A 14,387-nucleotide genomic window follows, 5' to 3' on the forward strand; every position below is an offset into this window, starting at 1 on the left:
TTTGAGAATTAGGCCATTGGCTCTCTCTGCTTGTCCGTTCGACTGCGGGTGGGTAACAGAAGCATAGTCGACTCGAGTGCCCTGAGAGGCGCAGAAAATTCTGAACTCATCGGAATCGAAGTTCGACCCGTTGTCCGTGATGATGCTGTGTGGGACTCCATATCTGAATGTCAATTCTCTGATAAAACTGACAACGGTGCTAGCGTCAAGGTTCTTGATAGGTTTGGCTTCGATCCATTTGGTAAACTTGTCGACTGCAACGAGCACGTGAGTGAAGCCACTTTTGCCGGTCCTCAGCGGTCCAACCATATCCAGTCCCCAAACAGCAAAGGGCCAGACGAGGGGAACGGTCTTCAGGGCTGACGCTGGCTTGTGAGACACATCGGAGTAAAATTGACAGCCTTCACATCTGTCGACTATATCTTTCGCCATCTCATTTGCTCGTGGCCAATAGAATCCAGCTCGGGATGCTTTAGCCACGATGGCCCGAGAGGACGCATGGTGGCCACAGGTCCCCGAGTGGATGTTATTGAGGATCATTCGACCTTCTTCTGGTGATATGCACTTCTGACCGACTCCAGTCACACTTTCTCTGAACAGCTGCCCTCTTATCACAGTAAAAGCTTTAGATCGGCAAACGATCTGCCGAGCTTCTTCTTCATCCTCTGCGAGCTCTTTCCTGAGGATGTACGCAATGTAGGGCACCGTCCAGTCGGGAGTAATGGCCAGAACCTCCATGATTAGGTCGACCACAGCTGGGACCTCGACTTCAGTCGGATCCGTGGCGCTCTTGGGTTGTGGGGGCTCTTCAGTGAAAGGGTCTTCCTGAACTGTCGGTGTGTGAACATGCTCCAAGAACACATTGCTGGGAATGGCTTCTCTCTTGGAACCTATCTTTGCCAATTCATCGGCTGCTTGATTTTTCAATCGGGGGATGTGGTGGATTTCTAACCCCTCGAACTTCTTCTCAAGCTTTCTCACTGTGTTGTAGTAACCAGTCATGATTGGGCTTCTGACGTCCCACTCCTTCATCACTTGATTAACTACCAAATCTGAGTCGCCATAGACCATGAGGCGACGGACGCCGAGTGAGATGGCCATGCGCAACCCATACAGGAGTGCTTCATACTCTGCTTCATTGTTGGAGGAATCAAAGTGAATCTGGAGGACATATCTGAGCTTGTTTCCTCGAGAGGATACAAGAACTACTCCAGCACCAGAACCGTTCAACATCTTGGATCCGTCAAAGAACATGGTCCAGTGCTCCGAGTGAACTTGAGTTGGCAGTTGCTGTTCGATCCACTCGGCGAGGAAATCTGCTATTGCTTGGGACTTGATAGCTTTCTTTGCCTCAAACTTGATATCCAAGGGAAGGAGTTCAATCGCCCATTTTGCCACTCGACCAGTTGCATCCCTATTGTGCAGAATCTCTGACAATGGTGTGTCGCTAACGACTATAATAGAGTGATCTGAGAAGTAGTGTGCAACCTTCTTCGTGGTCATGTAAATTCCATAGACAAGCTTCTGATAGTGAGGATATCTCTGCTTTGACGGGGTCAGGACTTCGGAAATATAATAAACTGGGCATTGAACTTTGTACGTTTTTCCTTCTTCTTCCTGCTCGACCGTAAGTACTGTACTGACGACTTGTCCAGTGGATGCTATATAAAGCAAAAGAGGCTCTTTGTTGATTGGAGCAGCAAGCACCGGCTGGGTGGAAAGCAGGGCTTTTAGCTCTGCAAATGCTGTATCAGCTTCTGGAGTCCACTCGAACTTACCTGATTTCTTCATCAGTCGGTAAAGAGGCAGCGCCTTTTCACCGAGGCGAGAAATGAATCGACTTAGGGCGGCCAAGCAACCAGTAAGCTTCTGGACATCATGCACATGCACAGGGCGTTTCATTCGGAGTATAGCGCCTACTTTCTCTGGGTTAGCATCGATTCCTCGTTCGAAAACAAGAAAACCGAGCAACTTTCCGCCTGGAACTCCAAACGTGCACTTTGATGGATTGAGCTTGATATCATACCTTCTGAGGTTGGCAAAGGTATCAGCGAGGTCGGTCAGCAGGTCGGAACCTTTACGTGACTTGACCACAATGTCATCCACGTATGCTTCCATATTCCGACTGATCTGAGTGAGCAGGCACTTCTGAATCATTCGCATAAATGTGGCTCCAGCGTTCTTCAAGCCAAATGGCATTGTGACATAACAGAAGCACCCGAACGGGGTGATTAAGGCTGTCTTTATTTCGTCGGGTCCGTACAGACGGATCTGGTGGTACCCGGAGTAGGCATCCAAAAAGGACAAACGCTCGCACCCAGCAGTCGAGTCGACTATCTGATCGATGCGAGGGAGAGGGAAGTGATATTTCGGGCAGGCCCGATTGATATGCTTGAAATCAATGCACATGCGGAGTGATTCATCTTTCTTTGGGACCATGACAACATTGGCTAACCACTCGGAGTGGTAAATCTCTCGGATAAACTCAGCTGCCAAAAGCCGAGCCACCTCTTCGTCGATTGCTTTTCTTTTCTGTACGGCGGACCGTCGAAGATGCTCTTTGACTAGTTTCACTTTCGGGTCGACTCACAAATGATGCTCAGCCAGTCCCCTGGAAACACCTGGCATGTCAGAAGGCTTCCATGCAAAGATGTCCCAGTTCTCATGGAGAACTGGATGAGCGCTTCTTCCTATTTGGAGTCGAGTGTGGTCGAAATGTGGGTCGGAGCTGCATTGGGGTCCGTCGGGTGGATGTGAACAGACTTCGTCTCGCCAGACAACTGGAATGTTGAATCCGTGGCTGGCTTCTTGGCTCGCAACAAGGCACTCGGGTCTACATTTTTCTGGTATTCTTGCAATTCTGCCACGGCCATCTGGGCATCGGCGATCTTTGAGCCCTTCTGGAAACACTCTTCCGCCTTTTTCCGATTACCAGAGATAGTGATCACTCCTCTGGGACCAGGCATCTTCAGTTTGAGGTACATGTAACAAGGTCAAGCCATGAATCGTGCATAAGCCGGCCTGCCCAGAATTGCATGATATGCACTCTGAAAATCCACGACTTCAAACGTCAACTTTTCTTTGCGGTAATTTTTGGCATCACCGAAAACCACGTCGAGTGCAATCTGACCGAGGGACGCAGCCTTCTTGCCCGGGATGACCCCATGGAAACTCATATGGCTTTCACTGAGTCTGGACATCGGAATGCCCATTCCTTTTAACGTTTCTTCATACAGAATGTTCAGGCCAGTGCCACCGTCCATCAGGACCTTTGTCAGTCGAGTGCCTTCGACCATCGGGTCGACCACCAGCGCTTGCCTCCCAGGGGTGGCGATGTGCGCTGGATGATTAGACTGGTCGAATGTAATGGCAGTCTGCGACCATTTCAAGTAACTGGGTGTCGCCGGAGCGACCATGTTCACTTCTCTGTTGATGACTTTCAATCGACTCTTGTTTTCAACATCAGCAAAAATCATCAGAGTGGAATTCACGTGAGGATAACCATCATCATCTTCTCCTTCACTCTCAGCCTTGTCTGCCTCCTTCTTCTTTTCCTTGGGCTGTTTCTCTCGGAACTGCTGGATCAGGAGCCGACACTGTCGAGTGGTATGCTTCGGGTAAATGAAATTACCTTCTTCGTCTTTTTTGGTGTGGATATGGCACGGCAGATCCAACACGTCATTTCCATCCTGATCTTTTACTTTCTTGGGGTTCCACGGCCCTTTGGGCTTCCCCTTGAACTTTTCTTGGACCACAGCCAAGGCCTCACCCGGAGCAGCTGGTTCGGCCTTGCGTTTTTGTTTCCGACTGGAGTTTCCTCCTCCGGCTTTGTGGGCGACTGCTTTGTGCTTGCCGCTCCGCAGTCGCTCCTCCGCTTCACCATTGGCATACTTGGTGGCGATTTCCATCATCCGAGTCAGAGTCATGTTTCCTGTCCGACCGAATTTCAGGTTCAACTCCCGGTACCTGACGCCTTCCTTGAAAGCACAAATAGCCTGATGATCAGACACATCTTCCACCGTGTGGTGCAGGGTGATCCACCTCTGGATATAATCTCTCAAAGTTTCATTCGGTTTCTGGACGCAACACTGTAATTCTGTCAAACCTGCTGGCCGCTTGCAAGTACCCTCAAACGTTCTGACAAACACTCGGGCGAGATCTTCCCAAGTATAGATGCTGCCAGGTGCCAACTGATTCAGCCATGCCCTAGCCAAGCCCTCCAACATCAGAGGAAGGTGTTTCATGGCCACCTCATCATTGCCGCCACCAATCTAGACAGCCACTCGGTAGTCTTCGAGCCAGGTGTCAAGCTTGGACTCTCCGGTGAACTTACTGACTCCAGTCGCCAACCTGAAGTTGGGGGGAATCACTGCAGCTCTGATAGCTCTGCTGAAGCACTCTGGGCCAGAGACATGCACCCTATTGCTGGTTTGCGGGCCTCTGTCATGGCCATCTCGGTGAGCTATGTTTCTGTTGACCAAGCCTTGTACGAGAATAGATCTCGCATCAAAGCCTGGCTCCCTGGGGTCGACTGGAATACCTCTTCCGACGCTGTTAGGGCGCCTGTCTTCATGTGGCCGCGGCACGTATGACCCACTCCTTGGAGGAGGCATGGGCACTCGACGGCGACCATCGCGATCGGCTCGACGATCATACTGCTCCTGGTTTCTGTACTGATCATGCCGCTCTCCACGCCCCTCACGCCTCGGGGGCGATCTCGGGCTATGGGCCGACTGGACCGTATCTGCGACCACAGATCTGCTATGGATCCTATCCTGCGACTGAGACACGGCCGTATTCTGCTCTCCTGCTGCCCGGAGCAAGGCCCTGATCTGCGCTAGACCTCGGCCAGCTTCTGACTGGGAAGGTTGAATCGACTCTGCTATCCAGGCAGCAGCTGCTAGGTTTTGGATCGGTGTCCGGTATACTTGAGCCGGAGGTGGAGAAAGTTGGCGTCGGCTGGACTCAGGAGCACGTTGAAGAGCGCGATCGTCGAGTGCGCGCTGTAGGTTCTCCAGTCGAGTGCGCTCAGCCACATTGGCCAAGCGAGCCTGTTCCAAGGCCTGGGCCTCGGGCGTTTCTCCAACTATAGAAGTATGCAGGGCATCCATGTTTCGGCGACGAAGTTCTTCTCTCTGCTGCGAGCAGAGAGGCTCGGGGCGGTACTCCTCGTGAAAGCGCGACGGATCTCCGTTCCCGTCACCTCCCTCTTCACGATCGAAGCCAGGAGGACCGCGTGGTCCATTGACCATCAGGACTTCCGCTGTCGAGTCATTGCTGCCGCACTCGGATGCAGTCTCTACGGAGCCGGTCGACAGATCGAACAGGTCGTAGAGAGACTCGTCGGGCTCGAGCGCCGCGACTTGAGGGGTGGCCGACTGGCGGGCCACCGCATGCTTCACCCAACGTTGAATCCTCGACCGGCCGGTGCGCTTGCTCCGGCGGGTCGTAGGGAGGGGGAAAGCCGTTGGAGTCGACTGGTACTGGGTCGACGGTTGCCGCAGGAGGACGCTGTGGACGCACGCGTGAAAGTGCGTCGCCCCGCGGGCGGGGAGCGCGTCGACATCGAGTGGTGCCTCCTGAAGCCAAGCGGAGTCGTCGGCGACAAACACGAGCGCGCCGAGACGGATCTCGCGGCCCTCAGCCAAACCTTCGCCTGGAACCATGATGATGGCTATTCGAAAAAATTGCAACTTCTCCAATAAGTCGCTAAGACACCTGCCCCATGGTGGGCGCCAACTGTCGTGGATCTAAGACTGACAGTAGAATGGGGGGTAGGTATGAGGAGGCAAGATCCTAGCTATGGAGTAGTTGTACACACGAGTTTTACGAGTTCAAGCCCTTCTCGGAGGAAGTAACAGCCCTACGTCTCGGTGCCCTGAGGCGGTCGACTGGATTATATGTGTGTGTGTGAGTTTACAAAACTGCGAACCCCTGTCCCAGAGGAGGGGGGTGGCTTATATATATAGAGTGCGCCAGGACCCCAGCTCCCCTCCGTTACTCAGGGTTCAATGCTCATAAAGGAAAGGCGTTACTGGTAACGTCTACAGTAAAATGTCATAAATGCTCATAATGACATGGTTTAAGTCCTAACCGTAGGGTTCCTTATCTTCTGGTGGTCGAGTGTCTTCAAGGTGGTCGAGTGAGCGCATCTCCGCGGTCGAGTGGATGATGATTTCTCTTCGACTGCTTCTGATTCTTTGTAAAGATGTTCTTGGGGAGGGTATGCTGGACAGGTCCATGACCCTACCCTAGGTACATAGCTTCATCACGCGCCACCGTGGAATTCCACATACAATACATTTCTCTCTATTCCATCTTGTCTCCTGCGGCAGTGGACACAGCCAGATAATCCACGTGTGGAACGCTCCCCACGAGCGAACTAGGAGTGGAGGTGGTGAACTAGGATGGGGACTAGGCGATCGAGGAGGAGGTGTGGCGGGCGCTGTCGATGATTACCATCAGGGATACTGCTCGATAAGGGCGATGACTCCACGCGCCATGCCATCTCTATGCTGCTCGCAAGTGAGGCTATCATGATGAGTAGCCGGCACGACTGGATTCATGACGGGGCGTGACCTGATTTGGAGCTATCGTGACCTGGTGCACCGCTTGCAGAGCAAAATGTCTTGCCACCGCCCTCCTCATCTGAGGCCACATCGCGGGTGACGTGTTCACGGGCACAATAACCTCCCTGCTAGGGGCGCAATTCATCTTCTTTTTAATTAGGATGCATTATGTAATTTCAGGGACCCTTTTATAAATTTCATTGTTAGCTGGTGTGCCTCAAGGTGGGTTCAACCAATCAGAAACTTCATTAAAATGGACTAAATAATCTATTTTTCTATAGGATGACATTTACCATCCTAAGAAATTGACTTACCTCGTTAATAGATGTAAAATGAGCTTTGAATCGATGTGTAGTTTTCTAAAAAAAACACCGAAAATAAATAATATTTCTAAGAAATTTCTGTACGCATTTCCTACAAACCGAATATATTTACAAGAAATTTTTCTTCAGAATCCTTGTTTCTATGTTTTTTCTGTAAAAATCCTTCAAACCGACTAAGGCCTAAGAATGTGGTATTTTTGTAATTCATTCCACTCGTATTCGTCAAGCTCCACATGTCGTGTGTGTAGTGGTTAGAGTTATGTGAGGGTAGTATAGTTGCGTATGTCAGGCATCTATACCTTGTAGTTGGTGTATCTGAAAAAACAATTTTTTTTCAAGAATTTCAGTAGTACTGTATTTAATTCTGGTTTTCTTCGAAAGTGCTTGATTTCATTTGCGACATCTTCAAAACTTAAGCAAAGCCCACCCGTCGTTGCAGCCACGCACCTCTTCTCCCCTCCAATCGCCTGTGAGCATGATAAGAACCTTCCAGAAACTTCTGCAACCAACCCGCGGACCCCACTGGGCTTCTACTCCCCTCCGCCGCTTCTGCGGCCGCGCCCCGGCCCCGCCTGCGCCCGCCGGCGGCGACATCTTCCAATGGAACTCCGCCATCACCTCCCACCTCCGCGCCGGCAGGGTGGCCGCCGCGCGCCGACTGTTCGACGAAATGCCTGAGCGGAACGTGTTCACGTGGAACTGCATGCTCTCGGGCTTCGTCCAGAACCGGATGCTCGCGGACGCCCGCAGGGCGTTTGACGCGATGCCCGCGAGGAACTCCATCTCATGGGCGGCGCTCCTGACCGGCTACGCGCGGAGCGGGAGGGTCGTCGAGGCCAGGGAGCTCTTCGACCGGATGCCGGACCGGAACGTGGTCTCCTGGAACGCGATGATGTCGGGCTACATGCGCAACGGGATGGTCGAGCAGGCGCGCGAGCTGTTCGACGCGATGCCGTCGAGGAACGACGTCTCGTGGCTGACCATGATCTCCGGTTACATCAGGAGGCGGCGTGTCCATGAGGCGAGGGAGCTCTTTGACCGCGCGCCTTCCCCGTCGACGTCTGTCTGCAACGCGTTGCTGTCGGGTTACGTCGCGCTTGGTTGCTTGAAGGACGCCGAGGAGCTGTTTGTCCGGATGCAGAGACGGAACCCTGTCTCGTGGAATGTTATGATCACAGGCTACGCGCGGGCTGGGAGGATGCAGGTTGCGCAGAGCCTGTTTGATGAGATGCCCCAGAAGGACACGATATCTCGGACAGCCATTATGCGTGGGTACTTGCAGAATGGAGACGTTGATGCTTCGTGGAAGGTGTTCGAGGAAATGCCTGATCGGGATGCTATTGCTTGGAACACAATGATCGGTGGTTTCGTGCAGAGCGAGAGGGTGGATGATGCGTTGAGATTGTTTGCTGAGATGCCAAATAGGGATCTCGTATCTTGGAACACGATCTTGCAAGGCTATGTTCAACAAGGGGACATGGCTAGTGCAAATACCTGGTTTAGAAGAATGCCAGAGAAAGATGAGACCTCGTGGAACACATTGATCTCTGGGTACAAAGATGAAGGAGCACTAGCTTTGCTGTCAGAAATGACCAGAGGAGGACTCAGGCCAAACCAAGCCACTTTGAGCGTTGTTATTTCTATCTGCGCCTCTCTTGTTGCGCTTGGATGTGGAAAAATGGTGCATCTCTGTGCAGTCAAAACTGGCTTTGAGCGTGATGCTTTGGTAATGAGCTCATTGATATCTATGTACTCAAAGTGTGGGCTAATCGCTGAAGCCTCACAAGTTTTCGAATTGATGTTGCAGCGAGATACAGTGACATGGAATGCCATGATTGCGACATATGCTTATCATGGTATGGCTGCTGAAGCTCTGAAACTCTTTCACAAGATGACTGAAGATGGGTTTCGTCCAGACCATGCAACCTTTCTTAGTGTATTGTCTTCTTGTGCACACAAAGGCTATTTATATGAAGGTTGTCGTTATTTTAGAAGCATGCAAGAAGATTGGAACTTGATTCCTAGGTCTGATCACTATTCCTGTATGGTTGATCTCCTAGGAAGATCTGGTTTTGTACACCAAGCTTATGCATTCACAAGAAAAATCCCATCTGACCTTCAAGTAAATGCATGGGAGACACTATTTAGCGCATGTAATGCTCACGGAGATGTTCAGCTTGGAGAAGTCATTGCAAAGAATGTCCTTCAGGCGCAACCTTCTGATGGAGGAATGTATACACTCTTGGCAAACTTATATGCTGCCAAAGAGATGTGGAGCAGTGCTGCCAATGTTAGAGGATTCATGAAAGAGCAGGGCTTAAAGAAGGAGACAGGGTGTAGTTGGGTTGAGCTGAAGGGGGAGGTTGTTTCCTTCTCATCAAATGACAATACACATCCCCTAATTGATCAGATATGCCAGGAGGTTGATAACCTTTCTGTCATGATAGAAGGGGCGATGTGATAAGGTTATGAAAAATGGAACTCTGGCAGTCTGTGAGATCAGTTGACGGCACTGTTGGCTCCAGAGTCCAAAATTTGGGAAAACACTGTCTTTTTTTGTCAGGGGCCGGGGGTACGCCCAAATGAGTTCTTGAAAGGATAGGATAGTGATGTGTTGGAGCCTGTTCAATTCTTTAGCGATGACCCCTTCCAAGATCGTAATCAAGAAGTTAAAAACAAGACAGTGAGGTACTGGAGCCATCAACTCTGCATTAGTGGTATTCCTTTAAATTTCATTCAGACATTCATTTCTCAGCAAAGAGTCAGAGTTTCTCAGCAAGACTACATTGGCCCACTATATCAATATTTTAGGATAAACCAGATAAGAAAAGTCTGCATTGTCTTATCAGCCAATAGCAGCATATGCATACAACTAGATGTCGCTGTCATGACAGGCAAGATATTTTTCCCATCACAGCAATTGGAGACCACACAGTAATGCCTTGCCAAACAGACTGGTACTTCGATAGCAATTTCCCTCCACTACCACACACTGGTACTCTCTCCCTCTCCCTCTCCCCCTACCCCTCTCGCCCTCCGTCTGAACCACCCACCCCCAGGCTTCAATGGCCATGGCAACCAATTATTCAATCTCCAACGCACCATTTACCTTTAAACCATCTGCCCCGCATAAACAAGTACACCATCCCAAACAAGCTATATATTTCATCCCTTTCTTTCCCTTTAAATTTGAGCTTTCTATTCATGCATTTTGTTTATTTTGTGAAGGTTCCAAATTGGAGATTTCCTACAATTAGCAGTGGTGATGGTGGTGGGAGCATTTTCACTATATCAAGGAGGAATTTAAGAACTTGGTTCCATGTCTGCGCTGTCACTGGGGACCAGAGCACCCGTGACGTCTTCAGTGCAAATTTCCCAAGCGATTACACAGAACTCATAGTGCAGGTAATTCCGGTGAAAACTTGTTTATTGACAACTGGTAGTTCCTACAATGTTCTGGGGCCTTTGGTGTGGTGCCAGTTTTACATGCCCATATTAGTCGCTTTGCTTATATGGGCCCTGCATCTCATTGTGTGCAGCTGTACTTGAGATGAACTCACACCTCAAATGACCAAATGTTAAATCCTTTGTCTTTCAGGCAGTTGTGAAATATCTGTATACTAGGCTACTAGCTACGCCATTTGTGACATATTATTGAAAAATATTTCGGTGGCCTACTTTGCTTATTGAACTTACCTAGATAAGCAGTAGAGTGGTTTATGCATTGTCAGTTTGTTACGCATGTTACATATTCAATTGGGCTACCTTCGCAATTAGGTGGGAAAACCAACATTCCACATTTAGGCGCAGCATTTTTTAGATCTATCTCTTCATGCTGCAAAGTTATTGTTGCGGACAGTTGTCAGGCAGATTGTTACTCGACGCAATCCTAATCCCTCTGGTGCTGATATTTGGAGTTTCAGCTGGGAACCTCTTTCTGGGCAACCAAGATCTACAACCTTTCCTTCAGCTCCATCCAAGACCTTATGTACTCCAACTGGATATGGAATTCCAAATCCCCTCTAAAGCCATGGATTTCTTCTGGCTTCTTCTCAATGATCGCCTCAACACCAAGGACATGCTGAGGAAGGAATTTACACTTAGATGATGGTGTCAACTGCATTCTTCGCAATGAAGGGCTCCTTGAGAACAAGGATCATCTGTTCTGGACCTGCAGCATCAGCAAGGATAGTTGGGAAACTCTTAACCTCTTCCCTTGTTGTGATGTGATGGGATGGAAAACCTGTTATCCTCTGCCAAAGCCTCTTTAAACCTTTCTTGATGGAGGTCATATTGCTGCCTGGAACATTTGGAAACAGAGAAATTTCCAAGATTTTTGGAAATGCCAATCCTAGCCTAACTCCTAGTCCTTCGTTTTTAAGAACCTCTTCCTTCTTACAGAATGAAGGAGATTAATGATTAATCGACCATATCTTACCACTTGGCTGGATAGCCAGGGCTGAGCTTCTTTGTTCTTCTCTTTGTACTTTCACCTCACCCCCTTCTTTGTAAATGTCGTCTTTTCATACATTTTACTGTCGGGTCCTGCTCAATAGTTTCAGTTAAAAAAGCGAGTAACAGATATGAATGGTTGTGTGGAGTTTTGTGCCCAGCAACTCGACACTATACTGTATCTGGATACTGTAGACTGGATAGAATCCGTGAACATCCTAAATTGGTGGTACAGTTTGAGCTAACCTTGTTGGTACCATCTTCTCTCACATGCTTATGCGGCAGAGAGGGCGATCATATTAAGTCCTTACTTTGATGACGAACAATGCAATTAGTGCATTCACTGTAGCTTGGATAACAGTGTTTCTTCTGAAAGAAGATGCATGAATGATGTTAGGACTAATGGGCTATACCTGTAGTGATTTCAGGCTAAAGAAGCTACAGAATCAGCTTTTAAGGATGGAAAACAGCTATTGGTGAGTGACTGGACCGTCATTCTTATCACATACTTGGCTTTACTTTTTTCTTTTCTCTTCTTTTTTGCCAGTGATTTTGTATATATCATATAATACAGGAAATAGAGTTTCCTACAGCAGGACTACAATCTGTACCAGGTTCCATATAGATGAGCTTTCTGTATACTTAACTTACTATAAGTTATTTGTAACGTGAAAAAGCTCCAATTTGTTTCTGTTCAGGTGATGGCGAAGGTGGAATCGAGATGACAGGAAGCATGCTTCTCATTAGAGAATTTTGTGATCGCTTCGTACCTGCAGAGAAAGTTACCAGGACCAGAATTGTATGTCTTTCTTTGCATTCTTCTATTCATTAGTATCTATGCCTACAATTTAGTTTTGTGAGTGGATTTGGACCTCCATTATAGCAAGCAAGCTTATGCTTTACAGTAAAAAAAAAAGCAAGCTTATGCAATGGGTACGCTTTGGCCGATACCATGTGATTAAAGTATTTTATTTTGGATAGTAACGAACTTTAAATAGGTATACTTGTATTGTGCTCAAGTTTCTATTCCTTTGAATCTTTTTCCAAATTTTACTGTTCCGTCTCAACATGTTTCAGTTCTTCCCTGAGGCAAAAGAGGTTACTTTTGCGAGACAGTCAGCTTTTGAAGGGTGTTCATTGAAATTGGATTACCTAACAAAACCATCCTTATTCGAAGATTTTGGTTTTACAACGAAGGTCAAAATGGCAGACCGTGTGCGGCCTGAAGACGAGATATTCCTTGTGGCTTATCCCTATTTCAATGTCAATGGTGACCTCTGCTGATTTTTGAAATTTGAGCTATCCCTCCTTACTGTACTGTTCAGTCAAAGTTGAGGTTTGCTGCTATAATAAGATGTCAATGGTGTTTTGTAGAAATGCTTGTGGTGGAAGAGCTTTACAAGGAAGCAGTTCTTAATACAGAACGGAAAATGATTATCTTCAATGGAGAACTAGATCGGATAAGAAGTGGATGTATCCTTCAGTATAGAACTTCATGTTTAATTGATTATCTTGAACGTAGTAGAAACAATTATTCTGTGATTCTGGTTTTATAAATTTGACTTCCTTCATAAGCGAAGATTACCCGCCCTTTTTCTATCCAAAGCTGGGTGAACTTTCCAAGACCTTTCTTCCGAAACTGGAGACTGTATACTATATTCACAATTTTAAAGGGTCCAAAGGGGGAGTACTTTTCAGGTTTGCATTCTTTTCCTGAACATGTTGCTCCGTCCAATCCATATTGATTGTCGCTGCTTTAATACAATTTTAGTATAAAGTTGTACTAAAACAGCGACAATTAATATGGATTGGAGGGAGTATTAACGTTTGGTTTCTCCCCAAATCTACCTTGAATAATGTATAGGTCCATATGTTTGCATGAATAATTTTTAACATAGTCGTATTACAATATATCTTGTGCTTCTGGACATAAATTTGTTAACATCCTTGTTGCGTTGAAATATCAATTCTTGTAGCACTAAAACTCTTATTATTAGCTGCATGACCTTCTACGCATATATAGTTTTTAGGCATTCCTACTTAACGTGTATTATAAGACATATTTTTTTATTCAGCCATCTCGTCCGTACTGTATGCATGTAATAACTCTGTAATGTTGTCTTATTGATGATTTGATATGGTAGTCCGATCAACACAATGCTCTATTCAGTAATCAGTAGGAACCTCACATTGAATAACTTAGCGAAAATATTCTTGTCTGTTCGGCAGGTGTTACCCTGGCCCTTGGAAGGTGCTGAGAAAAGTAGGTGGCAGCTTTGTCTGTTTGCATGAACAAGAGGAGATGCCGTCACTGAAAGAAGTGGCCCTCGACATACTTCCTTCTGCCTAGAAAGTTCCTAGAGTTACCTCAGAGAAAAGGGAAAATAGATATCCTAAAGAAAATGGGGGAAAATGAAGCTTTCAGTAATCATCCGAGGGAAGCAAAAGTCTGCAAGAGTTCTTTCCCAAATGTATATGCTCTAGAGATTCATCATGGTCTTGTTGTGGAGGACATAAAATTTAGGTAGATAGGGAATAGTGGATTGGGGAACGCATGTATCTCCAGTAGGCGCAACACTCATGCCAGGTCAGCTTGTCCTATCTTGGAATACTATGGTGGACCAGATGAATGGCCTGACGCACCTGTGGGGAATTGGAAAAAAAGAACTCATCAATTATAGATTTTTTTCCTGGGGCTTAAACTTGGTACCTTATGGTGGTTATGATATCATGGAATTAATAAGAAATCTTAAATGCCATCCTTGTGTATATCTATGTGGAAAAAGATCCTGATATTGGGGGTGAGGTAACTTGCCTGATGCCTCTGATGGCAGAATTAATGGGGTCATCGAAAGTTCTTCCCCTTTGAGCTCGCCACGGAAGTGTAACATCCGGCATACTCAATGTCTGTTACAACCGGTCTTGCAAATTCCTGTTGGCTCCCAAGCCTAAGCTAAAACGTGAGGAGACCGGGGCACAAGCCAAGTATAAATTGTGAATGTGGCAGAGGCACGTTTGGTGCAAAGAAATGTTTCTACCATGC

At 47.5% G+C, this 14,387-nt stretch overlaps 1 protein-coding gene across 3 annotated transcripts; it reads left to right on the forward strand.

Moving 5' to 3' along the window:
• Nucleotides 1–7,270: 7,270 nt before the first annotated feature.
• LOC125517472 (protein LPA3) lies at nucleotides 7,271–14,103 on the forward strand. 3 transcript variants are annotated; one of them, XM_048682666.1, is made up of 9 exons: nucleotides 9,815–10,029; nucleotides 10,121–10,297; nucleotides 11,773–11,820; nucleotides 11,919–11,958; nucleotides 12,043–12,143; nucleotides 12,422–12,614; nucleotides 12,719–12,817; nucleotides 12,925–13,042; nucleotides 13,574–14,103. In XM_048682666.1, exons 1-9 carry the CDS (start codon nucleotides 9,958–9,960, stop codon nucleotides 13,692–13,694), a joined length of 969 nt encoding a protein of 322 aa, XP_048538623.1. In that variant the 5' UTR covers nucleotides 9,815–9,957; the 3' UTR covers nucleotides 13,695–14,103. The 3 variants fall into 3 exon arrangements, 1 of the variants encoding a protein (XP_048538623.1); XR_007287620.1 differs by lacking the exons at nucleotides 9,815–10,029; nucleotides 12,422–12,614; nucleotides 12,719–12,817; nucleotides 12,925–13,042; nucleotides 13,574–14,103 and adding an exon at nucleotides 7,271–9,580 and having other exon boundaries at nucleotides 11,764–11,958; XR_007287619.1 differs by lacking the exons at nucleotides 11,773–11,820; nucleotides 11,919–11,958; nucleotides 12,043–12,143; ... (2 more) ...; nucleotides 12,925–13,042; nucleotides 13,574–14,103 and adding an exon at nucleotides 7,271–9,580 and having other exon boundaries at nucleotides 9,810–9,887; nucleotides 10,121–10,275.
• The last annotated feature ends 284 nt before the right edge of the window (nucleotides 14,104–14,387 follow it).

This window comes from Triticum urartu, chromosome 6, assembly GCF_003073215.2.
Source record: "Triticum urartu cultivar G1812 chromosome 6, Tu2.1, whole genome shotgun sequence".
Lineage (NCBI taxonomy): Eukaryota > Viridiplantae > Streptophyta > Magnoliopsida > Poales > Poaceae > Triticum > Triticum urartu.